The following is a 21,103-nucleotide window of genomic DNA, read 5'->3' on the forward strand; positions in this document are numbered from 1 at the left end:
GTTTCGCTTCCTGCCTTGGTTCCTCCACAGATGCGGACAGATCTGAATCTGTGCAACAAACACTTTTGGTTTCTTCTTTTGCTTTCTGGCAGGAACCTGACTCTCCAACACCAGACAATGGTATCCACAAACTGCTTATGGCTGGTTCTCCGTGCTCAGCTGGTGCAGTAATTTAAACCCAGGGACTTGGGAGGCTGGATCAGGATTGGATGCTCCTTGGCTCCGCCCCTAGCGCATGGTTCCTTTGATTGGATGTGGCTCAGCTCGGCCGGCCTATGAGGAGGTGGTGCGCAGGCTCCCGGAAGTAGCGCCCAGGGTCAATGTGCACTTCTGTTTCCGAGGTGGGCTTCGTTTCTAGTCTTCCCTGGCGCTATGAGTTCTTTCCAGGGACAGATGGAGGAATATCCAACCATCTCCATTGACCGCTTCGACAGGGAGAACCTGAAAGCCCGTGCCTACTTCCTTTCGCACTGCCACAAGGGTGAGTGAGTCCCTCTCGCCACCTACTTCAGGGGCGCTCGGGTGAGGGGAGAGCAGGCTGGGACTCCGCGAGGCATTGGGAAGCACTCCTAGTCCTAGTTGGCGCTTAACCTCTGGCTTTATTGAGCTCCAGGTCTGTACCACCTCTGTAACCCCAGCTCCGGTCGCAATCTGAGCCTGGATGCTGTGGTGAGGCAGAGCTGTTAGAAGTGCTGGTTGCTCTCCCAGCGGAGAGTATCTGTTTGGTAAGGCTGAATTAGCTCATGCCCAAACTTCCCTAATTCTCGTTTATCACGAGTAAAGAAAACACGTTTCAGAACTTCTACACTCCGAGACATTAGGAAAGAGCGAAAAGCCCCTCGCTCACACAGACACACGTTTCAGAAGTTATGCATCCCGGAGACATTTGGCAAGAGCCTAAGATGGATCTGTTTGTTTGTCTGCCTCTTTCTCTCTCTCTCTCTCTCTCTCTCTCTCTCTCTCTCTCTCTCTCTCTCTCTCTCTCCCTCCCCCTCCCTCCCTTGCTCCCACCTTTCCTCCCGCACACAAACAAATGTCTCTCACACTAAACTCTACGTGTGTGTGTGTGTGTGTGTGTGTGTGTGTGTCTTTGTGTATATGTGTGTGTGCAATCAATCTACAAGCTTGGCCAAGTGTCCCCCATTTTTCTTTTTTATTATTTACTTATTTAAGGTTGAGGAGCACATCCTAACTGTAGTCAGGTCAACCCACCTAGGTTCTCTCATACTAGCCCTTGATCTTCCTGCCTTGCTCTCCTGACCCACGGGGGGGTCTTGAATTCCTTTCATCGGCTCAGGGCCTGACACTTCTTAGTAGTTCCTGGCCTAAACTCTGAAAGGTTCCTCGTCCGCAGAAGGGCCCAAGACCTGTGGGACTCTATTTGCTCATAGCGGTGAACCTTGTGCAGTTTCTCTCAGTAGGAAGCTTACAAAGACAGCTCCCATGTTGTAGGCAAAGGAATCCTCTAAAACAAACAAACAAACAAAACAAAAACAAAACATATTTATGACTTCTAATTCTTTTCCTTGTAGATCACATGAAAGGATTAAGGGCTCCTTCCATGAAAAGAAGGCTGGAATGCAGGTAATTAGTTTTGCTACTTATTTGTGTGTAAGTAAACATCTTACTGAGAGATAACAGGGTAGCCTATGTAAACATGAGCTTATATAAACATTAGGTAGCTTCCACAGAATAGGAAATTGAACACTGCTATGACCCAGACCCCTGTGTAATCTAACCTGTTTTTCCTTCTATTTTGACTTTGGTTATTCTTAAATTGTATATAAACAGATGGCTTGATATGGTGGTATAATCCCAATACTGAGGAATCAAGAGGATTTGTGAGTTCAAGGCCAACCTGAGTTAGATAATGAAACTTGTCTTAAAAAAACAAAACTAAAAAAAATAGGATCATATACTGGATAGATTAAGAAATCTCCTTCAATATTTTTCAAAGGTTTATTTTTTTAAAATTTTACATGTATGCTTGTTTTACCTGTGTGCAGCCATGGTTACTGACATGGTTAGCTGTCCCGTGAGTGCTAGGAATTGAACCTTGGTCTTCTGGAAGAGCAGCCATCTTAACTACTTGAACTATTTCTCCAGCCCCATCGAGTTCTTAACATTGCATTTATGCGACCCATCTGTGTTGCCAGCTGCAGCAGTGACTCGTTTGCTTGTATTTTTGTAAGAGTATATGTTTATGTTGTAAATGGTGGTTCTGCCAGCAGGAACCCTACGCCGGAGAGACGGCTCAGTGGTGAGCGCTGGCTGCTGGGATGAACCAGACGTGATGGAGGTTGAGAATGTCGTAGTTCACTGTCAGACTGAGTTTTGAGTCAAGGGTCGGTCAAAGAGGGTCGCCCCAGAGTGTAATCTGGCTCCGATACAACAGGGAGGGCCAGCCTGGATGAACTGAACCTCAAACAGCCTCACAAAAGCATATTTATTGATTATTACACAAACGGCTTTTTTTTGGGGGGGGTGAGGGGTAAGACACATTCCTCAAACCAAGGCTCCTAATGTAATCTAAATGCTTTGTGAAAGAAAATATCATGGCCCCTGCAGCTTTAATCCTTACTGTGTACTGTTTGCAATATTCAGTAATGGGAGACATTCCTGACGTGCCAATGACCGTCTTGTCAGAGGGAGTAAACTTCCTTCAGGTTAATAACTCTATAGATGAGAAAACAGTCACTGTTTTCTACAGTGATTTCTTCAAAAGGCCAAAGTACTTCTAGAAAAGAAGTCTTCATCCTGATGCCTACCCTAGGTACAGTAAAGAGCAACGATTTCATTCTAATGTTTACCCTAGATCTGGTTCTACTAGATCTCTACTACTGCCTACTTGGAGCTGGTGTCCTCGTTAGAGCCTCTTGATAACCTTTGAAATAGGTATTATGATTCCTTCTAATTTACAGATGAGGAAACTAAGAAGGCAGACAGGTTACATTAGTTGCCCAGTGTCACAGAACCAGTGAGTGGCCAGACCCGGGTGTTAACCAGGTCTGTCTAACGATACATAGTCGAGCCTCTGCGTCAACTATCTGTTGCTGGGTAACACACTACCTTGTAACTGACTATCTTTAAATGACACCAACCCTCCAGTTCCTCTGGGTCAGGAATTATGACAGTGTACTGTGGGAATTTCTGGTTTCTAGGATCAGGCAACAGTGACATTATCTGAAGGCTCAAGTGTCTGTAACCTGGGAAGATTCGTAACAGCAACAAGGCCTAGACCAGCTGACTTCTTGAGCTTGTCCCTCTCGAAAGATTTCTTCAACCTGGGATGGCCGGTTTTGTTAATAGAGAATTTAGGTTTAGAAACTGTCCGTCCTGGGACAGACATGGGAAACACGCTTTCAGTGAAAGCACTCATGAGGAAGATGTCTAGACAAATCTCTGTGCATTAAGAGCCAACCTGGTCTACATAGCAAGTTCCAGGTTAGACAGGATGACATACCGAGTCAGTGTTGAAATAATACAAGATAAACCCCCAAGAGAGAGTCACGAGGCAGGTCTGTTGTCCTAAGACCAAGCTTCAAGAATCTTGCAGTTAGCCAGGGTGTTCGTAGCTCACGTCTTTAATCCCAGCACTCAGGAGGCAGAGATGGGCAGTTTGAGGCCAGCCCTACCGAAAGAGTTCCAGGATAGACAGGGCTATGTAGAGAAACTCTGTATAGAAAAGCAGGGCTATATAGAAAAACATCCTGCAGCTACTGGGTATGGTGCCGAACACCTTTAATCCCAGCACTAGGGAGGCAGAGGCAGGTGGATCTCTGTGAGTTAAAGGTTAGCCTGGTCTACAGAGTGAGTTCCAGGACAGCCAGGGCTGTTACACAGAGAAACTCGGTCTCAAGCCAGGGGGAAGAAATTCCTGAAGTTACGAAGATCTACCCAGTTCAAGCCGAGAGATATAAACTCTTCATGTCACTGTGGGAATGTGTGGGTGTGTCAGCCTTTCCTTATAGCTCCAGCTGTTTTCTAGAGCTTAGGTACATTAATCAAACACGCCTCAAACGTGCAGTAAGCCTCTACCTCCTTCCGATGCCTGGATTGCAGGCATGTGCTACCACACACAGTTTAATGAAGGACTTTGCTACACTTCCAGCCCCCAGTACTTAGTCTGCATGCTTAGCAGCACGGCATAAGACAAATGGTGGTCTTCTTAGGAAGCGGAAGGACCCGTGGACAGGGCTGAGAAATAGTCAATGATATACTGGTACTCTGCTCACCAGCTTGCTGTCACTGTGGCAAAACACCTGAAAAAACCAACCTAAAAAGGGGAGGATTTACTTTCCCTCCTGCCTTCAGTCAGTGATTGGCTGGATCCACTGCCTTTAGGCTCCTGGCGAGGGAGGGACATAGCAATGGACAAGGCAGATGAAAGTTGCTCACCCCCTGAAAGACATGAAGCCGAGAGCTAGAGACAGGAGGGACTGGGACTGGGAAGTTCTTCCTCCAGCAATGCTGTCAGTTCATGGCCACGTCACAGGATTAATGCATGGATTAGGTCAGGGCCCTCAGGTATCTCCAGAGCCCAACCTCTCTGAACACTGCACTGGAGACGCAAGCCTTGGCCCTTGGGTTTTGGAGGGGATTTTATAGCCAAATCATGGCAGGTGTGTTGGGAACCTTGTCAACTGGTTGCGATTTACGAGAGAAGAATGCCATTCTGCAGACTGCATTGCAGGCTCGTCAAAGCGGCTTACTTTGGACTGTGCTGAGACGGTTTTTTTCTCCCTTCTGCTTCTTTGTTTCTGCTTTCAGTTTGAAGGTCTTCCTGTACTGTTCTCCAGTCACTAAGGAGCTGCTCTTAACCAGCCCGAAGTACAAGTTCTGGGAAAACCGAATTGTAAGTCACCTGAAGTTCAAAAAGTTGTAATTTTGAATAGCACCCCCTTTGTTGTGTACATGTGGCGTGTTTTCAGAGGCATCTTTAAAAAACTCGTTGGCATTATTCAAACCCCTTTCTTCGTGTGTGTGAATTCATCATGAAGTAGAACAGTGGCATTTTTGGTTCAGTGGTCAGGATGCTCTTCCAGAGGACCTAAACTTGGGTACCTGCACCAAAGTTAGGCATCTCACAACTGCTGGTAACTCTAGCCCAAGAGGATCTGAGAGTCCTCAACATGCTTCTACACACAGGTGCATGTATGCATGTACACACACACACACACACACACACACACACACAAATAAAAATAAAATTAAATCTTAAAAAAAAGAAGAAGAAAAGGTGGCAGTCAGAATACTAGCCTACTAAAGATAGGACCGAGCAAAGGTGGTGCTACAGGCCCGAGATCCCAGCCTGGGAGTCTGAAGCGAGAAGATCACAAGTTTCTTTCTCTGTGGTTCTGCAGAGTGAGCCCAAGGCTCTGTGTGTGGCAGGCAAGCGCTCTGCCACTGACCTATATCCCTGTCATCTTGACCTACATAGCAAGAAAGAATGAGAAATAGAATAGACAACTGAGAGAGAGAGAGAGAGAGAGAGAGAGAGAGAGAGAGAGAGAGGGGAGGGAGAGAGGGGAGAGAGAGAGAGAGAGAGAGAGAGAGAGAGAGAGAGAGAGAGAGAAAGAGAGAACCATCTGCCTCTGCCTCCCCAGTGCTGGGATTAAATGTGTGTGCCACCATGCCTGGTCTAGAATAGTAACTTTTTTCTTTTCTTTTTTTTTTTTTTTTTTGGAGCTGGGGACCAAACCCAGGGCCTTCCGCTTGCTAGACAAGCACTCTACCACTGAGCTAAATCCCCAACTCCTAGAATCAATAACTTTTTATTCCGGAAAAATGAAGTAGATCTCTCCTCCAGAAAGTAGTCCAAAGAAAATTACTACAACATATAAAATGCAAACATGGCAGAAAAAGTCCTATTATGATCCTTATTGCTTTAAGTAGGAATAGATTTCTCAGTTGAGGCTAAAAAAAATTCTAAGAAAGCCCAAATGAAGACCAATAGTACAGTAATCCAGATATAGATAAAGTAAAAGGATTGATTTTAAAAATAAAAAGGAAAAATAAAAGAAAGGGGAAGAAGAACAGGTACCAAGCAGAAGTCCAAAGAGCCCAAGTAGCTGTTCCCCCATCATAGAATAGAACCTAAAGCCACAACAAACAAAAAGCAACACCAAACAAACAAAAAACAGCCCTGTAAGGTCCCAGGAGGATGCTGTTTGCTGTTTCTAGATCAAGAGGGCATGAACGTAGATTCCCTCAACAAAATACGTCTGACTCATAATCTGTCTGGTCTGCTGCTCCACTCGAGAAGAATGGGGAGTAGGATTAGAGTTAGGACTTACTACAAGTCTGCATGAAGGGTAGCATCTTGCTGCTGTCTGACAGATGACAGTTTAAGTTCCTCCTCTTCCCTCCCCTCTGCCCCACATCTGGCCTGCCTCTGCAAAAAAAAAAAAAAAAAGACAAGATCAAAACAAGCAAGCCCAAGGCCGTGGCCACCCCTTTACCACAGAGGCCAGGTGTGCAGCTCAGAGGGGGTGCACGTGAGCCTTGGGGGTTTGACCCCCAGTGCTACCAAAACAGCGCAACACGAAGGCAGGAGCCTTGCTGTATGTGGCTGTGGGTTCAGGCACCGGCCAGCACTCTTGGATCCCGGGGATCCTTCTAGCAGAAGGAGAGGTCTGACTCCACATGCTCACGGCCCCCTCTACTGCACTGATCAGATAGGAACAATCTTCCACTGTAGACCGAGTCTACAGCAGTCTGTAATAATAGGGTCCAAAGGATGACTAGGTAAGGAGGAGAAAGTCTGATAACTGGTTGTTCTCTATCCATAAGTATACGTGGATATTATGTTTCGACAAAAACAGCTGCCAACACTGTCTCTGAAGCCACACCAGCCCCCCTCACTCTGCTTGGGTGCTGCACTCAGAAGACCCCGTGCTGGGAGGAGCCTTTCACTGTGCGTGTTTAGTCTCCACATCCCGTCTGCCAACTGGAAGATGTCTGCGTGCTCTGCTGAGCCGTCCCAGCAGCCAGCCAGCTCTTCCTTTGCCTCTGGGATCGGGCCTGTAGTCCTCCGAAGTTAATCTGTCAGGGGCAGTCAAGGAGTGAGGAAGACCAGACACAAGCTGGAGTCTGGGAGAGCAGCCAGCCCAGGCTCTCCCTCCAGCCTCCTGCCGATTGCCTGCTTTGACCCTGCATTGGCCCCTGACTGGGGAATAAATGCCAGGAATCCCAGCTGGGGGAACTGGAGCTAGGAGGATTCCTGGTGCTCACTGGTCAGCTCCAGGTTCAGTGAGAGAGCCTTTCTCAGAGAAGACACCTGACGTGAACCTCTGGCGTCCCTATGCACAGGCACACACACAGGAACATGTACACACTCAGGAGTTCTGGCTAGTGCCAGTGCCTTAGCTCAGCGGTAGAGTGCTTAACAGGCCCCATGCGTGTCACCACACACATATACATGCAAATGGAAAAAGTAGAGAGAATTAAAGCTATCAAAAATCTCTTCAAAAATACTCTCAGGCCCAGTGCATCATGAGCAAGACTTTCTTCCGTAAATGTGATACATTATTAGTGAGTGTGTACGTGTGTATACTGTGTGTGTGTGTGTGTGTGTGCTAAGTGTGTGTATGAGTACTCACTATGTCTATGTGCTCCCTGTGTGTGCTCGGCCTGGAACCTAAAGCCTTGTGCATACTAAGTGCCAACACTGGGCTGCAACCCCAGTGCAATAAAAGGCTTTTTGGCTTCTTATGGCATTTTTTAAACTTTAGTTATACTGAGATCAGAAATAGATACATGAAATCAGAATAGATATGTGAAATCAGAATAGATACATGAATCAGAATGTATGCATGAAGTCAGAATATGTAAATGACGTCAGAATGTATACATGAAATCAGAAGTGCTTCTCTACTTACTGTCTTTTCAGATAGCAATTGAAATTGAAACTCCTACCCAGGTATCTTTAGTTGATGAGGCATCGGGTGAGGTAACTATATAACAAATATTTTATATTTTCTTCTCAGTGCTAAAATGATTATTTAACTTTCTCTTTAATTTAGAATTCTTGTTTACTCATAAGCAATGCCTTATGAGTGAAGTTCATTTTAGAAAAATAACTACAACGTTTGCGAGTGTTTTGATCCCCATGTCCTGTGCTCTCACTGGGGCCCCGGTTCTCCGGCAGTGGCCTGGCGTTCTCTTTGTCTCTCACTGTGAGTTCTTGGCTTCCGTTTCCTGGTGTCTTCACACAGTGGGAGAAGTGAAACAGTTAAGGAGGACTAAACAGTGGAGAGCACTAATCTGTTTACTGGGGGTTAACTTCAAGAAGGAATCACCAGTCAAAAGCATCTTAATTAAACTTTAAACAGTAATTAAATTACTGTTTCATCCCCAGGCTTCAGGGGATAGAGACATTCAGTCATTGAGTGCCGTGATTACTTCTAACATCGGAAGGATTAAACACGGCATATTTATTTTTTAATTTTTTCCATTTTTTTAGTTTTACATGAGGATGTTATTTGTTAATTACACAAAGCCACTGTCACATTTATTAAGTTTCTTATATCTGAGATACAAAGTAGTGAGTGGTTAGTTATTCAACTTGAAGCAAATTCAAGTGTAATGGTTATCTTCTTCTTAAATAATTTCCTTATTTTAAGATGAGCTGGAGAGATGGCTCAGAGATTAAGAGCACTGACTGCTCTTCCAGAGGTCCTGAGTTCAATTCCCAGCAACCACATGGTGGCTCACAGCCATCTGTAATGGAATCCGGTGCCCTCTTCTGGCACACAGGTGTACATGCAGATACTCAGACATTAAATAAATAAATCTTTAATAAATAAACTCTCTGTCCAAGTCAATAAAATTTAACTTTAAATTTAGTGCTAGTAATTTTTGAATGTATTGCTAATAATAAAGACTGTAGACCTACCATAAACAAAAGGCAAAACCCCATCAAAATGGCAGCCGAGGCTAAGAGGGGTCTTTCTGGTTTCTGGCAGCTGACTTAGCATTTGCTCTGTAGTCTGATAAAGCACCATCTATGGCTTCACTGTGTGGACCTCTGAGGGCGACCTGTGTATGTGACTGATCAGAAGAGAGGTGGCCTTTTAGCTCTTTCTCCTTAGGAGAAGGTCACAAGTGTTCTTCAGCATTTCATCCTGGTAGAGCCAGGTTTAATTGGTGGGGGATGAAAAGCAGAGCAAGGAGGGAGGGGAGGGAGGGAGGGAGGGAGGGAGGGAGGGAGGGAGGGAGGACAGGCAAGCAGGAGAGCAGGCAGGTGAGCAAGGGAACAGGCCTGAGCCTTTGTAAGTGTGACTGGGAAGGATGTTTTTATTGGCCTTGTCACCTATGGATGCCCCCTCCAACCCCAGCTTGATAAGGCAAGCCCTTGGGAGTGGTCTTGCTATGCCACTGGTCATGTGCCTTGTCCTGTGACCTGGCTTTCGTGCATTGCGTGGCCCCAGCTGGGAGACCCCTGTGGAAAGGGCCTGCAGGATGAGTAGTGGGAGGAGAGGTTGGGCAGTTATTACTGGGCAGTGAACCATTGCGGACAGAGCTCTGCCCCCTTCTTGGATGGCTGGAGAGCCAACAGGCTCTGTCCTAAAGGGACAGTGCCATGGAGAATGTGGTGACCGAGACTAGGCTGCGTCTGCTCCCCTGGTCAATAATGGTGCCATTGCAGTATTCATCGTCATCCAGTTCACCCATTTGAAGGCCTGGTGGCTTCAGCACATCCTCGGGGCTATCTTCACAGCACCACAGTCAACTTTAGAGTAGTTTCCTCACTTGGAAACCCTGGGCCTGGGATGGGCTCTCCCACCCCTCCTGTCCCAGCTCCCGGTAATGACCATTTCCTTTGTCCTTTTGGACGTGCCGCGGGTCTGTGGAATTATGCTGTACCATGTGACTTCTTCCACTGAGTGTTTTTCAAGCGGCATCCATGTATCTGGGTGGCATCCCTGTGTGGATTTATCTTTATGGCAGATGGCATTGCACGGCGTGGACAAAGCACACGTTGTTTATCTGTTTATTGGCTGCCAGACATTTTGAAGCCTTTCTCCTTTGGGGCTGGTGTGAGTGATCATGCAGTGGACATCCGCAAACTAATGTCTGTGTGGTCATTCTTTTTTTTATTTTTTTCCAGAGCTGGGGACCGAACCCAGGGCCTTTCGCTTGCTAGGCAAGCGCTCTACCACTGAGCTAAATCCCCAACCCCCTGTGTGGTCATTCTTGAGTGTGAACCTAAAAATGGAAGTGGCCCTGTCGTAGTTCTGTTTAGGGGAGTAGATGAGGGTCCCCATACTCTGGGGTTTGGACCATGAGGGAATGAGAATGAGGTGTATTCTTGTGATACATTGTGAACTTAGCCAGCTCCTAATGATAACTTCCGTTCCTTTTTTTTTTTTTCTTTTTCTTTTTAGAAGGAAGAGGTTGTTGTGACTCTCTTACCAGCTGGTCACTGCCCAGGTTCAGTTATGTAAGGGGCGCATCTGTTTCCATTTCTCTCTCTCTCTCTGTGTGTGTGTGTGTGTGTGTGTGTGTGTGTGTGTGTGTGTATGTCTGTGTGTGTGTGTCTGTGTGTGTGTGTATACATACATATATATGTATATATATCATATTTGTAGAAATAACTTTTTAGGGTTTGAAGGTAGTATGTGTACAGAAATGGATACTCTTTTTCTGGCCATGTTGATAATCTTGATTTAAAATTGAGCTTGGTAGATGGAGACCATATGGCGTGTGGCTGCCTTTAATTGGTGTTTCTCCCATGACTGGCTGTCTTATCACGGGCATTTCTCTCCCCCGGGTGGACTGATCTGAGTGTATATGTGAAGTGCTAGGCATTACAGGCCACACCCAGTGCTCTCCCATCCTGCTATTTTATCTTACTTGATTGCATTTATTCTTTGCTTATTATTTCACGGGGAAGTTGGCAGTTCCCGGGATTGAGCGTTGCTGAGCTCTGCTACAGCACACTGTGAGGGACGTGTTGTGCAGGAGGCCTTCGTGGGGTTTGAGGCTTGCTTTCTTAGGACTTGGTAATTTGGAGGTCATTGAGACGCACTTGTTTTTCAGGTTTCTATTTCAGGGCAGTAATGGAACTGTCTTATATACAGGAGACTTCAGACTGGCGAAAGGAGAAGCTTCCAGAATGGAGCTTCTGCACTCTGGGGGCAGGTACAGGACCTTCTGGAGTTCTTGGCTGTGCACCTTGAGTTGACTAAATGTGTGTGGGTGGGTGTGCATGCTTGTGTGCATGCGCCCACTGTCCCCATCGTTCATTCCAAGCTCCTGTCGGATTAGAAATCGACTCGATTGTAGGAGTTGTAATAAAGCTGGCGGGGGTGGTGCAAACTTTAATCCCAGCACTTGAGAGGCAGAGGCGGGCAGACGGATCTCTGAGTTCGAGGGTGGTGAGTTCAAGCCTGAGTTCCAGGATAGCCAAGGCTACACAGTAAGACCTAGTCTTTTAAAAAAAAATGTTGTAATAGTAGCACAAATTCCTCCCTTTAAAATGAGGTCATTCAGTGTTCTATACACTGATTATAATGGGATGATGGCAACATAAATCAATATGTCACTGGACCAAGCGTGCAAACTCAATATTTTTAAATATTATTTATTTGTGCATGCGTGCTCTGTGTGTGTGTGTGCATGTGTGTGTGTGCGTGCGTGCGTGTGTGTGTGTGTGTGTGTGTGTGTGTGTGTGTGTGTGTAGGTGAGGATAATTTGTGGGAGTCAGTTCTTTCACCAGATGGATCCTGGGGACCTAACTCAGGCTGTCAGGTGAAAGGTGAAAGGTGGAAAGGTTAAAGTTGCCTTTACCCACCAAGTCATTTCTCTGGTCCAAAGATCTTTTTATTGTATGGAATTTATTTTTCAGTAAAGTTATGAACAAAATATTTGTAAGTGGAATGGAACACCCTCAAAAATACCTGAGGGTCTATATCATCTTGTACACAATTATGTCCCATGAAATGGCTAACACTATTTTCTTTCCTTTTCAGAGTAAAAGACATCCAAAGTGTATATTTAGACACCACTTTCTGTGACCCAAGGTTTTATCAAATTCCAAGTCGTGTATGTTTCCCTGGGGTGATGCCTGCCTGGGTGATGGGCCTGCCTGGGGTGATGGGCTTGCCTGGGGTGATGGGCTTGCCTGGGGTGATGCCTGCCTGGGGTGTTGCCTGCCTGGGTGATGGGCCTGCCTGGGGTGATTGGGCCTGCCTGGGGTGATTGGGCCTGCCTGGGGTGATGCCTGCCTGGGGTGATGGGCCTGCCTGGGTGACCAGTCTGCCTGGGGTGGTGAGCTGGGGTGTGGCCGCCTGTCCCCTTGCACGTGATTACTTCTGAATGTCTCGGGAGACCAGGTTATGTGCGCTTCTCACAGTAGGACATTGTTGGTGTGCAGGAGGAGTGCTTGAGGGGCGTTCTGGAGCTGGTTCGGAGCTGGATAACGAGGAGTCCGAAGCACGTCGTGTGGCTGAACTGCAAGGCCGCCTACGGCTATGAGTACTTATTCACCAACCTGAGTGAGGAGCTGGGAGTCCAGGTACCAGGCAGTCCCTCCAGGCTCCGAGTCCTCCCTCTCCCTCCCCACAGCTGCAGCGGAGGCTGGCCTCTCGGAACTCTCCACACAAAAGGATGTCACAGCCCACAAAGGGAGAGGAGTTGTCAGTGCCCAGAGGCGAAGTATTCTTTTTCCAAAGTGTGGGTTATGAAATGCATATGGTTGTGACCATTATCAAAAGTAAACTTGAACCAAGTAATGTCTGGGTGTATTGCATGCAGTTAAGGGACTGGCAGTGTATTGTCCTTTAAAGTTAAAATCACAGTCGTGATAATATTCACACATCACACACACGCATAGACAAACACACTTATCTGAATCACCTGTCTTTTAGATTCTTTTCTCTCACCTTGTCTCTGAACTCTATAAAGGTGGCAACAGTTTGCTTCCCCTAAACTTGTGGTGTAATTTCAGGGGTGTCTAAAGAGTGGAAGCGACCTCTCTGAGCCCCCGGGGAAAGAAGCCGGGACCAGGGAGCGCTTCAGGGAGAGGCATTTGATGTTGGTCCCAGCGTTTCCTTAAGTCCCTCTGCCAGAGATGGGGACAGTTGTAGATCAGGCCTTCCCAAAGAGAAACCAGTGATGGTCACTAGTACTGTAGTTCAGAGATAACCTTCAGCTGCCTTTCCAGACGTTTCCATGACGATTCTCATGTGCTGTTCACTCCATCTCCTTAGAGAGTGTGGGAAATCGCAGTCACCATTACTTCATTTCATCTTTTTCTGAGGGGAGCAGGTGCATGGCCCAGGCTGGTCTGGAAACTCACTCTATAGCCAGACTGACCTCAAACCCATGATCCTCCTGCCTCAGCCCTCCAAGTGCTGGGGTTATAGTCCTGCACTATACCTGGCTTAAATTTTCTCTGTATGTTTGTGCCTATGCATGCATGCATATATAAATAAATATATATATATGTATGTATGTATATATATACACACATATATACATATACATACATGTGTGTGTGTGTGTATATATATATATACACACACACACACACACACACACACACACATACTGTGCATGTGACTGCCTGTGTTAGAGGCCAAAAGTTAATTTTTTTTTAAGACAAGAGTTTCTCACTGACCTGGAATTCGGCAGGTATCCTGGCTGGTGGGTGAGGCCCGAGGACCCACCTCCCACCTCCCACCTCCCACCTCCCACCTCTCACCTCTCTCCCACCTTGGGATCACAAGCTCAGGCCACCACAGCCAGATTTTTTTTTTTTTTTTGGCATGGGTTCTGGAGATCCAACTTAATTCCTTACACCTGCAAGGTGGGCTTTACTGGCCGCTCTGTCTCCCCCTCCCCCCTTTCTTATTGGTCATGAGTAAGTCACTTGTGAGCTGAGTGACCATGCAGTAAATGAGTGGTTGCTGAGTTCCTTCTGCACCCTGCCTCGGTATCAGCCAGCACAGCGAGCGACTGGACAGGATTTCGGGGGTGTTTGTTGGTCTCACACTAACATAGAATCCTACTATTTTAACTTTGTATCATGATCCCGGTATCAATTTAAACTAATATCATCTACTTTGAAAGATCCAGAAGCCAAGCTTTTAGTAAAGCCGACAGGATTGGTTTTAGTCCTTTAAATTGTTATTAGCTGTAAACTTCTCAAGGGCAGCCAGGTTTGAGGGTTTCCGTTTGTTCTCTGCATCTTTCTCTTCTCTGCCTAGTGAAGTTTTCTGAGACAGCACAAGCCAGGCCCCACTGTTACTGCACCAGCTGTTCTGTGTGGCATGTGGCTTCCCATTACAGTGGGCCGTGCTTTGTTGGGGGGAACATGCACACCAGCGTCCTTATAGAGGTCAGAGGACAACTTGGTAATCAGAGTTAGTTGTCTCCTTCCTTCCTCTTTTCTGTGAATTCTGGGCATTGAATTCCCATCACCAGGCTTACCACACCCTTCTTCACCCACTGAGCTGTCTCACTAGCCCAGTAGGTGATTGTTGATTGCTTCTGTCCTCCTTGGTCTTTGCTATAACTGAGTCTGACATCAGTAGATGCATAATCAGCGTGAACCAAGTGATTCTTCAGGGACAGTATTAACACAACCAGATGGGGAACAAACAATCCCTTATGCTCACAAGGCAGACTTTTCTGGCTGCTCCCCCTCCCCCTCCCTTTTCTAGTGACCTCCTGGCAGGGTATTACCACACAGAAATAGTCCAGGACTAAACTGCAAGAGAAAATTGAAGGTCTGTCCACTCTGGACAGTCCCCCTGACTAATGACCCCAGAACTATTCATTCTTAGGAATGCATTTCAAACAATGTGCTTTCTTCTGCTGTCACGCACAGGTTCATGTGGACAAGCTGGACATGTTTAAAAACATGCCTGACATCCTGCACCATCTCACAACGGATCGAAACACCCAGATCCACGCCTGCCGCCACCCGAAGGTAGTATCATTTGTCCTATCACTTGGGGACCTTGAGCCTCTGTGTGATCTTAGACTGTTAGTTGAAGTATTTACAGCTACAGACACAGGGTCCCACACTTTTACATAAAAGTGATTCTTCTGCATGAGAGTGAAAATTTACTTTAATGAAATTAGTAATCTTGCTAGCTTATAATTTAAGCAGATTATTAATTCGTTGAGAATTTCACACAATGTTTTGGTCATATTTACCCTCTACTCTTCCTCTAACTCCTCTCAGATCCACCCCTCTCCCTACTGCATGTGGCCTCTTATTCTTGTTGGTTTTAATAACCCACAGAGTTCTGTCTGTGCTCCCCATATATTCCTGGGTGTGGGGCCTTCACCGGAGCACAGTTGACCTGCCAGGAGTCTCACCCTTAAAGAAAACTGACTCCCTCTCTTGCAGAAGTCATTGACTGTTCATAGCATCTCAGGAGCGCGGGCTCATGAACACTACTCCCTCTGTTAAAATGTCGACTGGCCTGACCTTGTGCGGAGAATCACAGTGGCAGTGAGTTCACGTGTGCAGCACTGGGGTCACGTCTACACGAAACTGGTCCCTTCCCCCACAGCCTCTGGCTCTCACAGTCTCACTGCCACTTCCATGATGATCCTGACCTTCAGGGGTGGACATAGACGTCTCCTGTGTGGCTGTGCACTACTCCACATCTCCACACTCTGGCTGTGCACACTACTCCACACATCTCCACACTCTGGCCGTGCACTACTCCCACATCTCCACACTCTGACCACGCGCACTACTCCACATCTCCACACTCTGACCACGCGCACTACTCCACATCTCCACACTCTGACCGTGCGCACTACTCCACATCTCCACACTCTGACCCTGCGCACTACTCCACATCTCCACACTCTGGCCGTGCACACTACTCCACATCTCCACACTCTGACCGCGCACTACTCCACATCTCCACACTCTGACCGTGCGCACTACTCCACATCTCCACACTCTGACCGTGCGCACTACTCCACATCTCCACACTCTGACCGTGCACACTACTCCACATCTCCACACTCTGACCACGCGCACTACTCCACATCTCCACACTCTGACCACGCGCACTACTCCACATCTCCACACTCTGACCACGCGCACTACTCCACATCTCCACACTCTGACCACGCGCACTACTCCACATCTCCACACTCTGACCACGCGCACTACTCCACATCTCCACACACACTCTGACCGTGCGCACTACTCCACATCTCCACACTCTGACCGTGCACTACTCCACATCTCCACACTCTGGCCGTGCGCACTACTCCACATCTCCACACTCTGACCACGCGCACTACTCCACATCTCCACACTCTGGCCGTGCACACTACTCCACATCTCCACACTCTGGCCGTGCACTTTTTCCACATCTCCACACCTGGCCGTGCACTACTCCCATCTCCCACACCTGACCATGCACACTTTCTCCACATCTCCACACCTGGCCGTCTTTTCTCCACATCTCCACACCTGACCACGCCAAGACTCTCCACATCTCCACACCTGACCACGCCAGCACTACTCCACATCTCCACACCTGACCACGCCAGACTCCCACATCTCCACACTCTGACCACGCCGACCACTCCACATCTCCACACTCTGACCGTGCACACTCTCCACATCTCCACACCTGACCACGCCCACTCCACATCTCCACACTCTGACCACGCCACACTCCCACATCTCCACACCTGGCCGTGCACTACTCCACATCTCCACACTCTGACCACGCTTTTTACTCCACATCTCTACACTCTGACCCCATGACACTCTCCACATCTCCACACTCTGACCCGTGCACTACCCACATCTCCACACTCTGACCCCTCGCACTTTCCACATCTCCACACTCTGACCGTCGACTACTCCACATCTCCACACTCTGACCCCATGACTTTCCCCACATCTCCACACTCTGACCCTGCCACTCCACATCTCCACACCTGACCCCAAGCACCACCCACATCTCCACACTCTGGCCGTCAGCACTACTCCACATCTCCACACTCTGACCACGCCTTTTCTCCACATCTCCACACCTCTGGCCGTGCACACTCCCCACATCTCCACACCTGACCACGCCACACCACTCCACATCTCCACACTCTGGCTCTGGCTGTGCACACACTACTCCCACATCTCCACACTCTGGCCGTGCACACTACTCCACATCTCCACCTCTGACCACAAGACCACTCCACATCTCCACAGTCTGACCACCACACTACTCCACATCTCCACACTCTGACCACGCGCACTACTCCCACATCTCCACACTCTGACCATGCACACTACTCCACATCTCCACACTCTGGCCGTGCGCACTACTCCACATCTCCACACTCTGGCCGTGCGCACTACTCCCACATCTCCACACTCTGACCCTGCGCACTACTCCACATCTCCACACTCTGACCACGCGCACTACTCCACATCTCCACACTCTGGCTGTGCACACTCCCCACATCTCCACACCTGGCCGTTTTTCCCCACATCTCCACACCTGGCTGTGCACACTACTCCACATCTCCACACTCTCCGACGTCACTTTTCCACATCTCCACACTCTGACCACGCCAAGACTACTCCCACACCTCCACACTCTGACCACGCCGCACTCCCACATCTCCACACACTGGCCAGGCACACCACTCCACATCTCCACACACTGGCCGTGCACACTACTCCACATCTCCACACTCTGGCCACGCGCACTACTCCCACATCTCCACAGTCTGACCACGCACACTACTCCACATCTCCACACTCTGACCACGCGCACTACTCCACATCTCCACACTCTGACCGCGCGCACTACTCCACATCTCCACACTCTGACCACGCGCACTACTCCACATCTCCACACTCTGACCTCTGCGCACTACTCCACATCTCCACACTCTGACCATGCACACTACTCCACATCCCCACACTCTGGCCACATCTCCACACTCTGACCACGCGCACTACTCCACATCTCCACACTCTGACCACGCGCACTACTCCCACACCCCACACTCTGACCACGCGCACTACTCCACATCCCCACACACTGGCCGTGCACACTACTCCACATCTCCACACTCTGACCACGCGCACTACTCCACATCTCCACACTCTGACCACGCGCACTACTCCACATCTCCACACTCTGGCCGTGCACACTACTCCACATCTCCACACTCTGACCACAAGACTACTCCACATCTCCACACCTCTGACCACGCCAGACTACTCCACATCTCCACACTCTGACCCCATGCACTTTTTCTCCACATCTCCACACCCTGGCTGTGCACACTCTCCACATCTCCACACTCTGGCCGTGCACACTACTCCACATCTCCACACTCTGACCACGCGCACTACTCCACATCTCTACACTCTGACCCTGCGCACTACTCCACATCTCCACACTCTGGCTGTGCCCACTACTCCCACATCCCCACACTCTGGCCCGTGCACTGGCTGTGCACACTACTCCCACATCTCCACACTCTGGCCGTGCACTACTCCCACATCTCCACACTCTGGCTGTGCACACTACTCCACATCTCCACACTCTGACCGTGCGCACTACTCCCACACCTCCACACTCTGACCACGCGCACTACTCCACATCTCCACACACTGGCCGTGCACACTACTCCACATCTCCACACTCTGGCCACGCGCACTACTCCCACATCTCCACAGTCTGACCACGCACACTACTCCACATCTCCACACTCTGTTCAGTTGTTTCTCTGTTAACCGTTGTCTGCTGCACAGAGAAACTTCTCTGATGAGGTCTGAGGGCTGCGCTGCTCTATGGATAGGGGAGTCCTAATGTAGAGGCCAGCCAGGTACCGTGTCCAGTTTATTGTGTAAGCAAATATACTCAGAGGGGTTACTATTTGTCCCTGAGACCTCAGACAACGTACATGCTTATAAACTCTAGTTTTTCCTTCTCACTTAAAATAAATGTCTAGACCTCTAACCTCCTTCCAACTTCAAAGGAGTTACCTTATTGGTGCAATTCCCAAGCACCTCCAGTCTCTCGGCTGATTACTCGTAATATCTTTGTAATTCTCCCATAGCCTCTCGGGTTACTGAATGCCAGACTGCTATTTTAAATTTGCCTTTGACATTTCCCCCCTTGTGATAATGTCTTTCCCCCTACATGTTCATGTATGTATACAATGTATTTTTAATCATATTTACTCCCAAGGTCTTCTGACCCTCTCTTACTCCCTTTGATTTGTAGCCTCTTCCCAACTAGTCTCTTTGATATTTAATTAAGACAGTTAACTTAGCCACCTTCTAGTACAGTTACGAGCCTGGTTCTAATTTTCCCCTAAAACGTAAACTCAGCATAGTCCCCTCAGCGACACGAGCGTACATACGTAGCACTCTCTTGCGATGGCAGCATCACTTCATCCCCTCCAACCATTAAGGACAGGACATCAGCAGCAGGGAATGTCCTGAAAGAAGCCTTTGTAAGAGGGCTGCACCTCAAAGGGGCTGGAGAGATGGCTCAGTGGTTAAGAGCTCCTGTTGTTCTTTCAGAGGACCTGGGTTTGCTTCCCAGCTCACAACTCCTATAAATCCAACTCCAGTGGTCCCGTGCCCTCTTCTGGCTTCCTTGGGCACCCACACACATAGATGTTTACGTAGGCACACATACATAACTATAAATAAAAAGGAATTTTATTTCCCCCATTAATACAGCTGCACATTAGAAAGTACTCTCGGCGATAGGCAGGCTACATATTCTAACGCGCATGCGTGTATTTAACTGTATGTAGCTGCACATGCAGTAGGCTCTTGGATAGCTAAAAGAATGTGGGTAACATAAACCGAGAGGCCTGGGCCTACTCAGGCTATTGGAGCATTGGCCAGGCTCAGACTTTTAACCCTCCTGCCTTTGTTTCTCAAGTCATGGTTGGGTCTGAAGCCGGGACACCTGCTGAGATCCTATTGAACATCATTGATCGGACCGGCTGCCAGCTTCTTGCTGCATCCCTCAGCCGCGACCTGTTACAGGGTCCTCCTGGCTGGCACCCCCTACCCTCTACCCTGCTCTCTCCAGCCCAGAGGGTGGGCTGCTCTTCCCTATATAATCCATTTTGGTTACCTGCTCTTCTTGTACCTTTGGACCTCCTCGTTGCTGCATTTGGTTCTTCTGCTCTCTTCCCTTTCAATCCCCCACCCCGACACCCCCACGCCCCCATGGCCCAGCCTTAGTCTGATCATATCTTAGACTTTCCAGGATGCCCCTGCCTCTGCTCTGCTCTCCCACATATCTACAGTAAGCCTTCTCCAGCATACGTGGGACCAGTCTTGTTGGCTTTCCTTTTTATTTCTTTTTTCATCCAGTTGTGTGCCACCTTACCCAGCCCAAAGAGTAGCTTGATCTTGATTTTCTCTTTTGAGTCTTCACTCTAGACAGAGTCAGGTTGCTGTAGTCTAGGCTGGGCTCAAACTCACGACCTTCCAGCCATGCGCCTGAGGAGCCTGAGGATTCTCTTGCTACATATGTAGGGTGGTAAGGCATCCACACCCAGCGTTCTGTAGGCGAGCTCTCATTTTGGAATGACCTGATTTTTTCATGTCCAAAACCTCATCTGCAATTGCTTTTGAGATTCAGTCTACAAGCAGCCGTGTTGAGGATACGTAACTGCAATTTAAAACAAATGTGCTTGGGGTCTGTTTGTTTGTTTTGCTTTCAGGCAGAAGAGTATTTTCAGTGGAATAAGTTACCCTGTGGCATGGCTTCCAAAACTAAAACTGTACTCCACACGATCAGCATCAAGCCATCTACCATGTGGTTTGGAGAGAGGACCAGAAAAACAAATGTGATTGTGAGGTAAGTGCGTGGTCTTCTGAGCGAGAAGTGAAGTGTTGAATCCAGTGTGGTTTGCACTCAGATCAGCATAAGCCCAAGGAGAGGACATGCTTAACTACGGGAAACACCCTTTTCACTTAAACATTTAAAATGGAGGGCTGTTTCTTCCCGATCTGTGGCAGTACAATAGCTGGTATAGCCGGGGGCTTTCACTGTGAGACAAGACGGCTGGGCTCTGAGGGCATCAGAGGGCTTTGCTCTGTAGCACAGACTGGTATTGGAGAGAATGA

At 48.2% G+C, this 21,103-nt stretch overlaps 1 protein-coding gene across 1 annotated transcript in view; it reads left to right on the forward strand.

The window, feature by feature from the left end:
• The first annotated feature begins 302 nt into the window (after window positions 1-302).
• Window positions 303-21,103, forward strand: part of Dclre1c (DNA cross-link repair 1C) — a 31,205-nt gene continuing 10,404 nt past the window's right edge. Inside the window, exons 1-10 of the mRNA XM_032884281.1 lie at window positions 303-481; window positions 1,533-1,584; window positions 4,771-4,855; window positions 7,892-7,951; window positions 10,389-10,444; window positions 11,044-11,145; window positions 11,976-12,048; window positions 12,380-12,520; window positions 14,837-14,938; window positions 20,698-20,834. Of these exons, the coding sequence (XP_032740172.1) occupies window positions 373-481; window positions 1,533-1,584; window positions 4,771-4,855; window positions 7,892-7,951; window positions 10,389-10,444; window positions 11,044-11,145; window positions 11,976-12,048; window positions 12,380-12,520; window positions 14,837-14,938; window positions 20,698-20,834 (917 nt within the window). The 5' untranslated portion in view covers window positions 303-372. The remainder of the gene's footprint in view (window positions 482-1,532; window positions 1,585-4,770; window positions 4,856-7,891; window positions 7,952-10,388; window positions 10,445-11,043; window positions 11,146-11,975; window positions 12,049-12,379; window positions 12,521-14,836; window positions 14,939-20,697; window positions 20,835-21,103) is intronic.

This window comes from Rattus rattus, chromosome 14, assembly GCF_011064425.1.
Source record: "Rattus rattus isolate New Zealand chromosome 14, Rrattus_CSIRO_v1, whole genome shotgun sequence".
Classification (NCBI taxonomy): domain Eukaryota; kingdom Metazoa; phylum Chordata; class Mammalia; order Rodentia; family Muridae; genus Rattus; species Rattus rattus.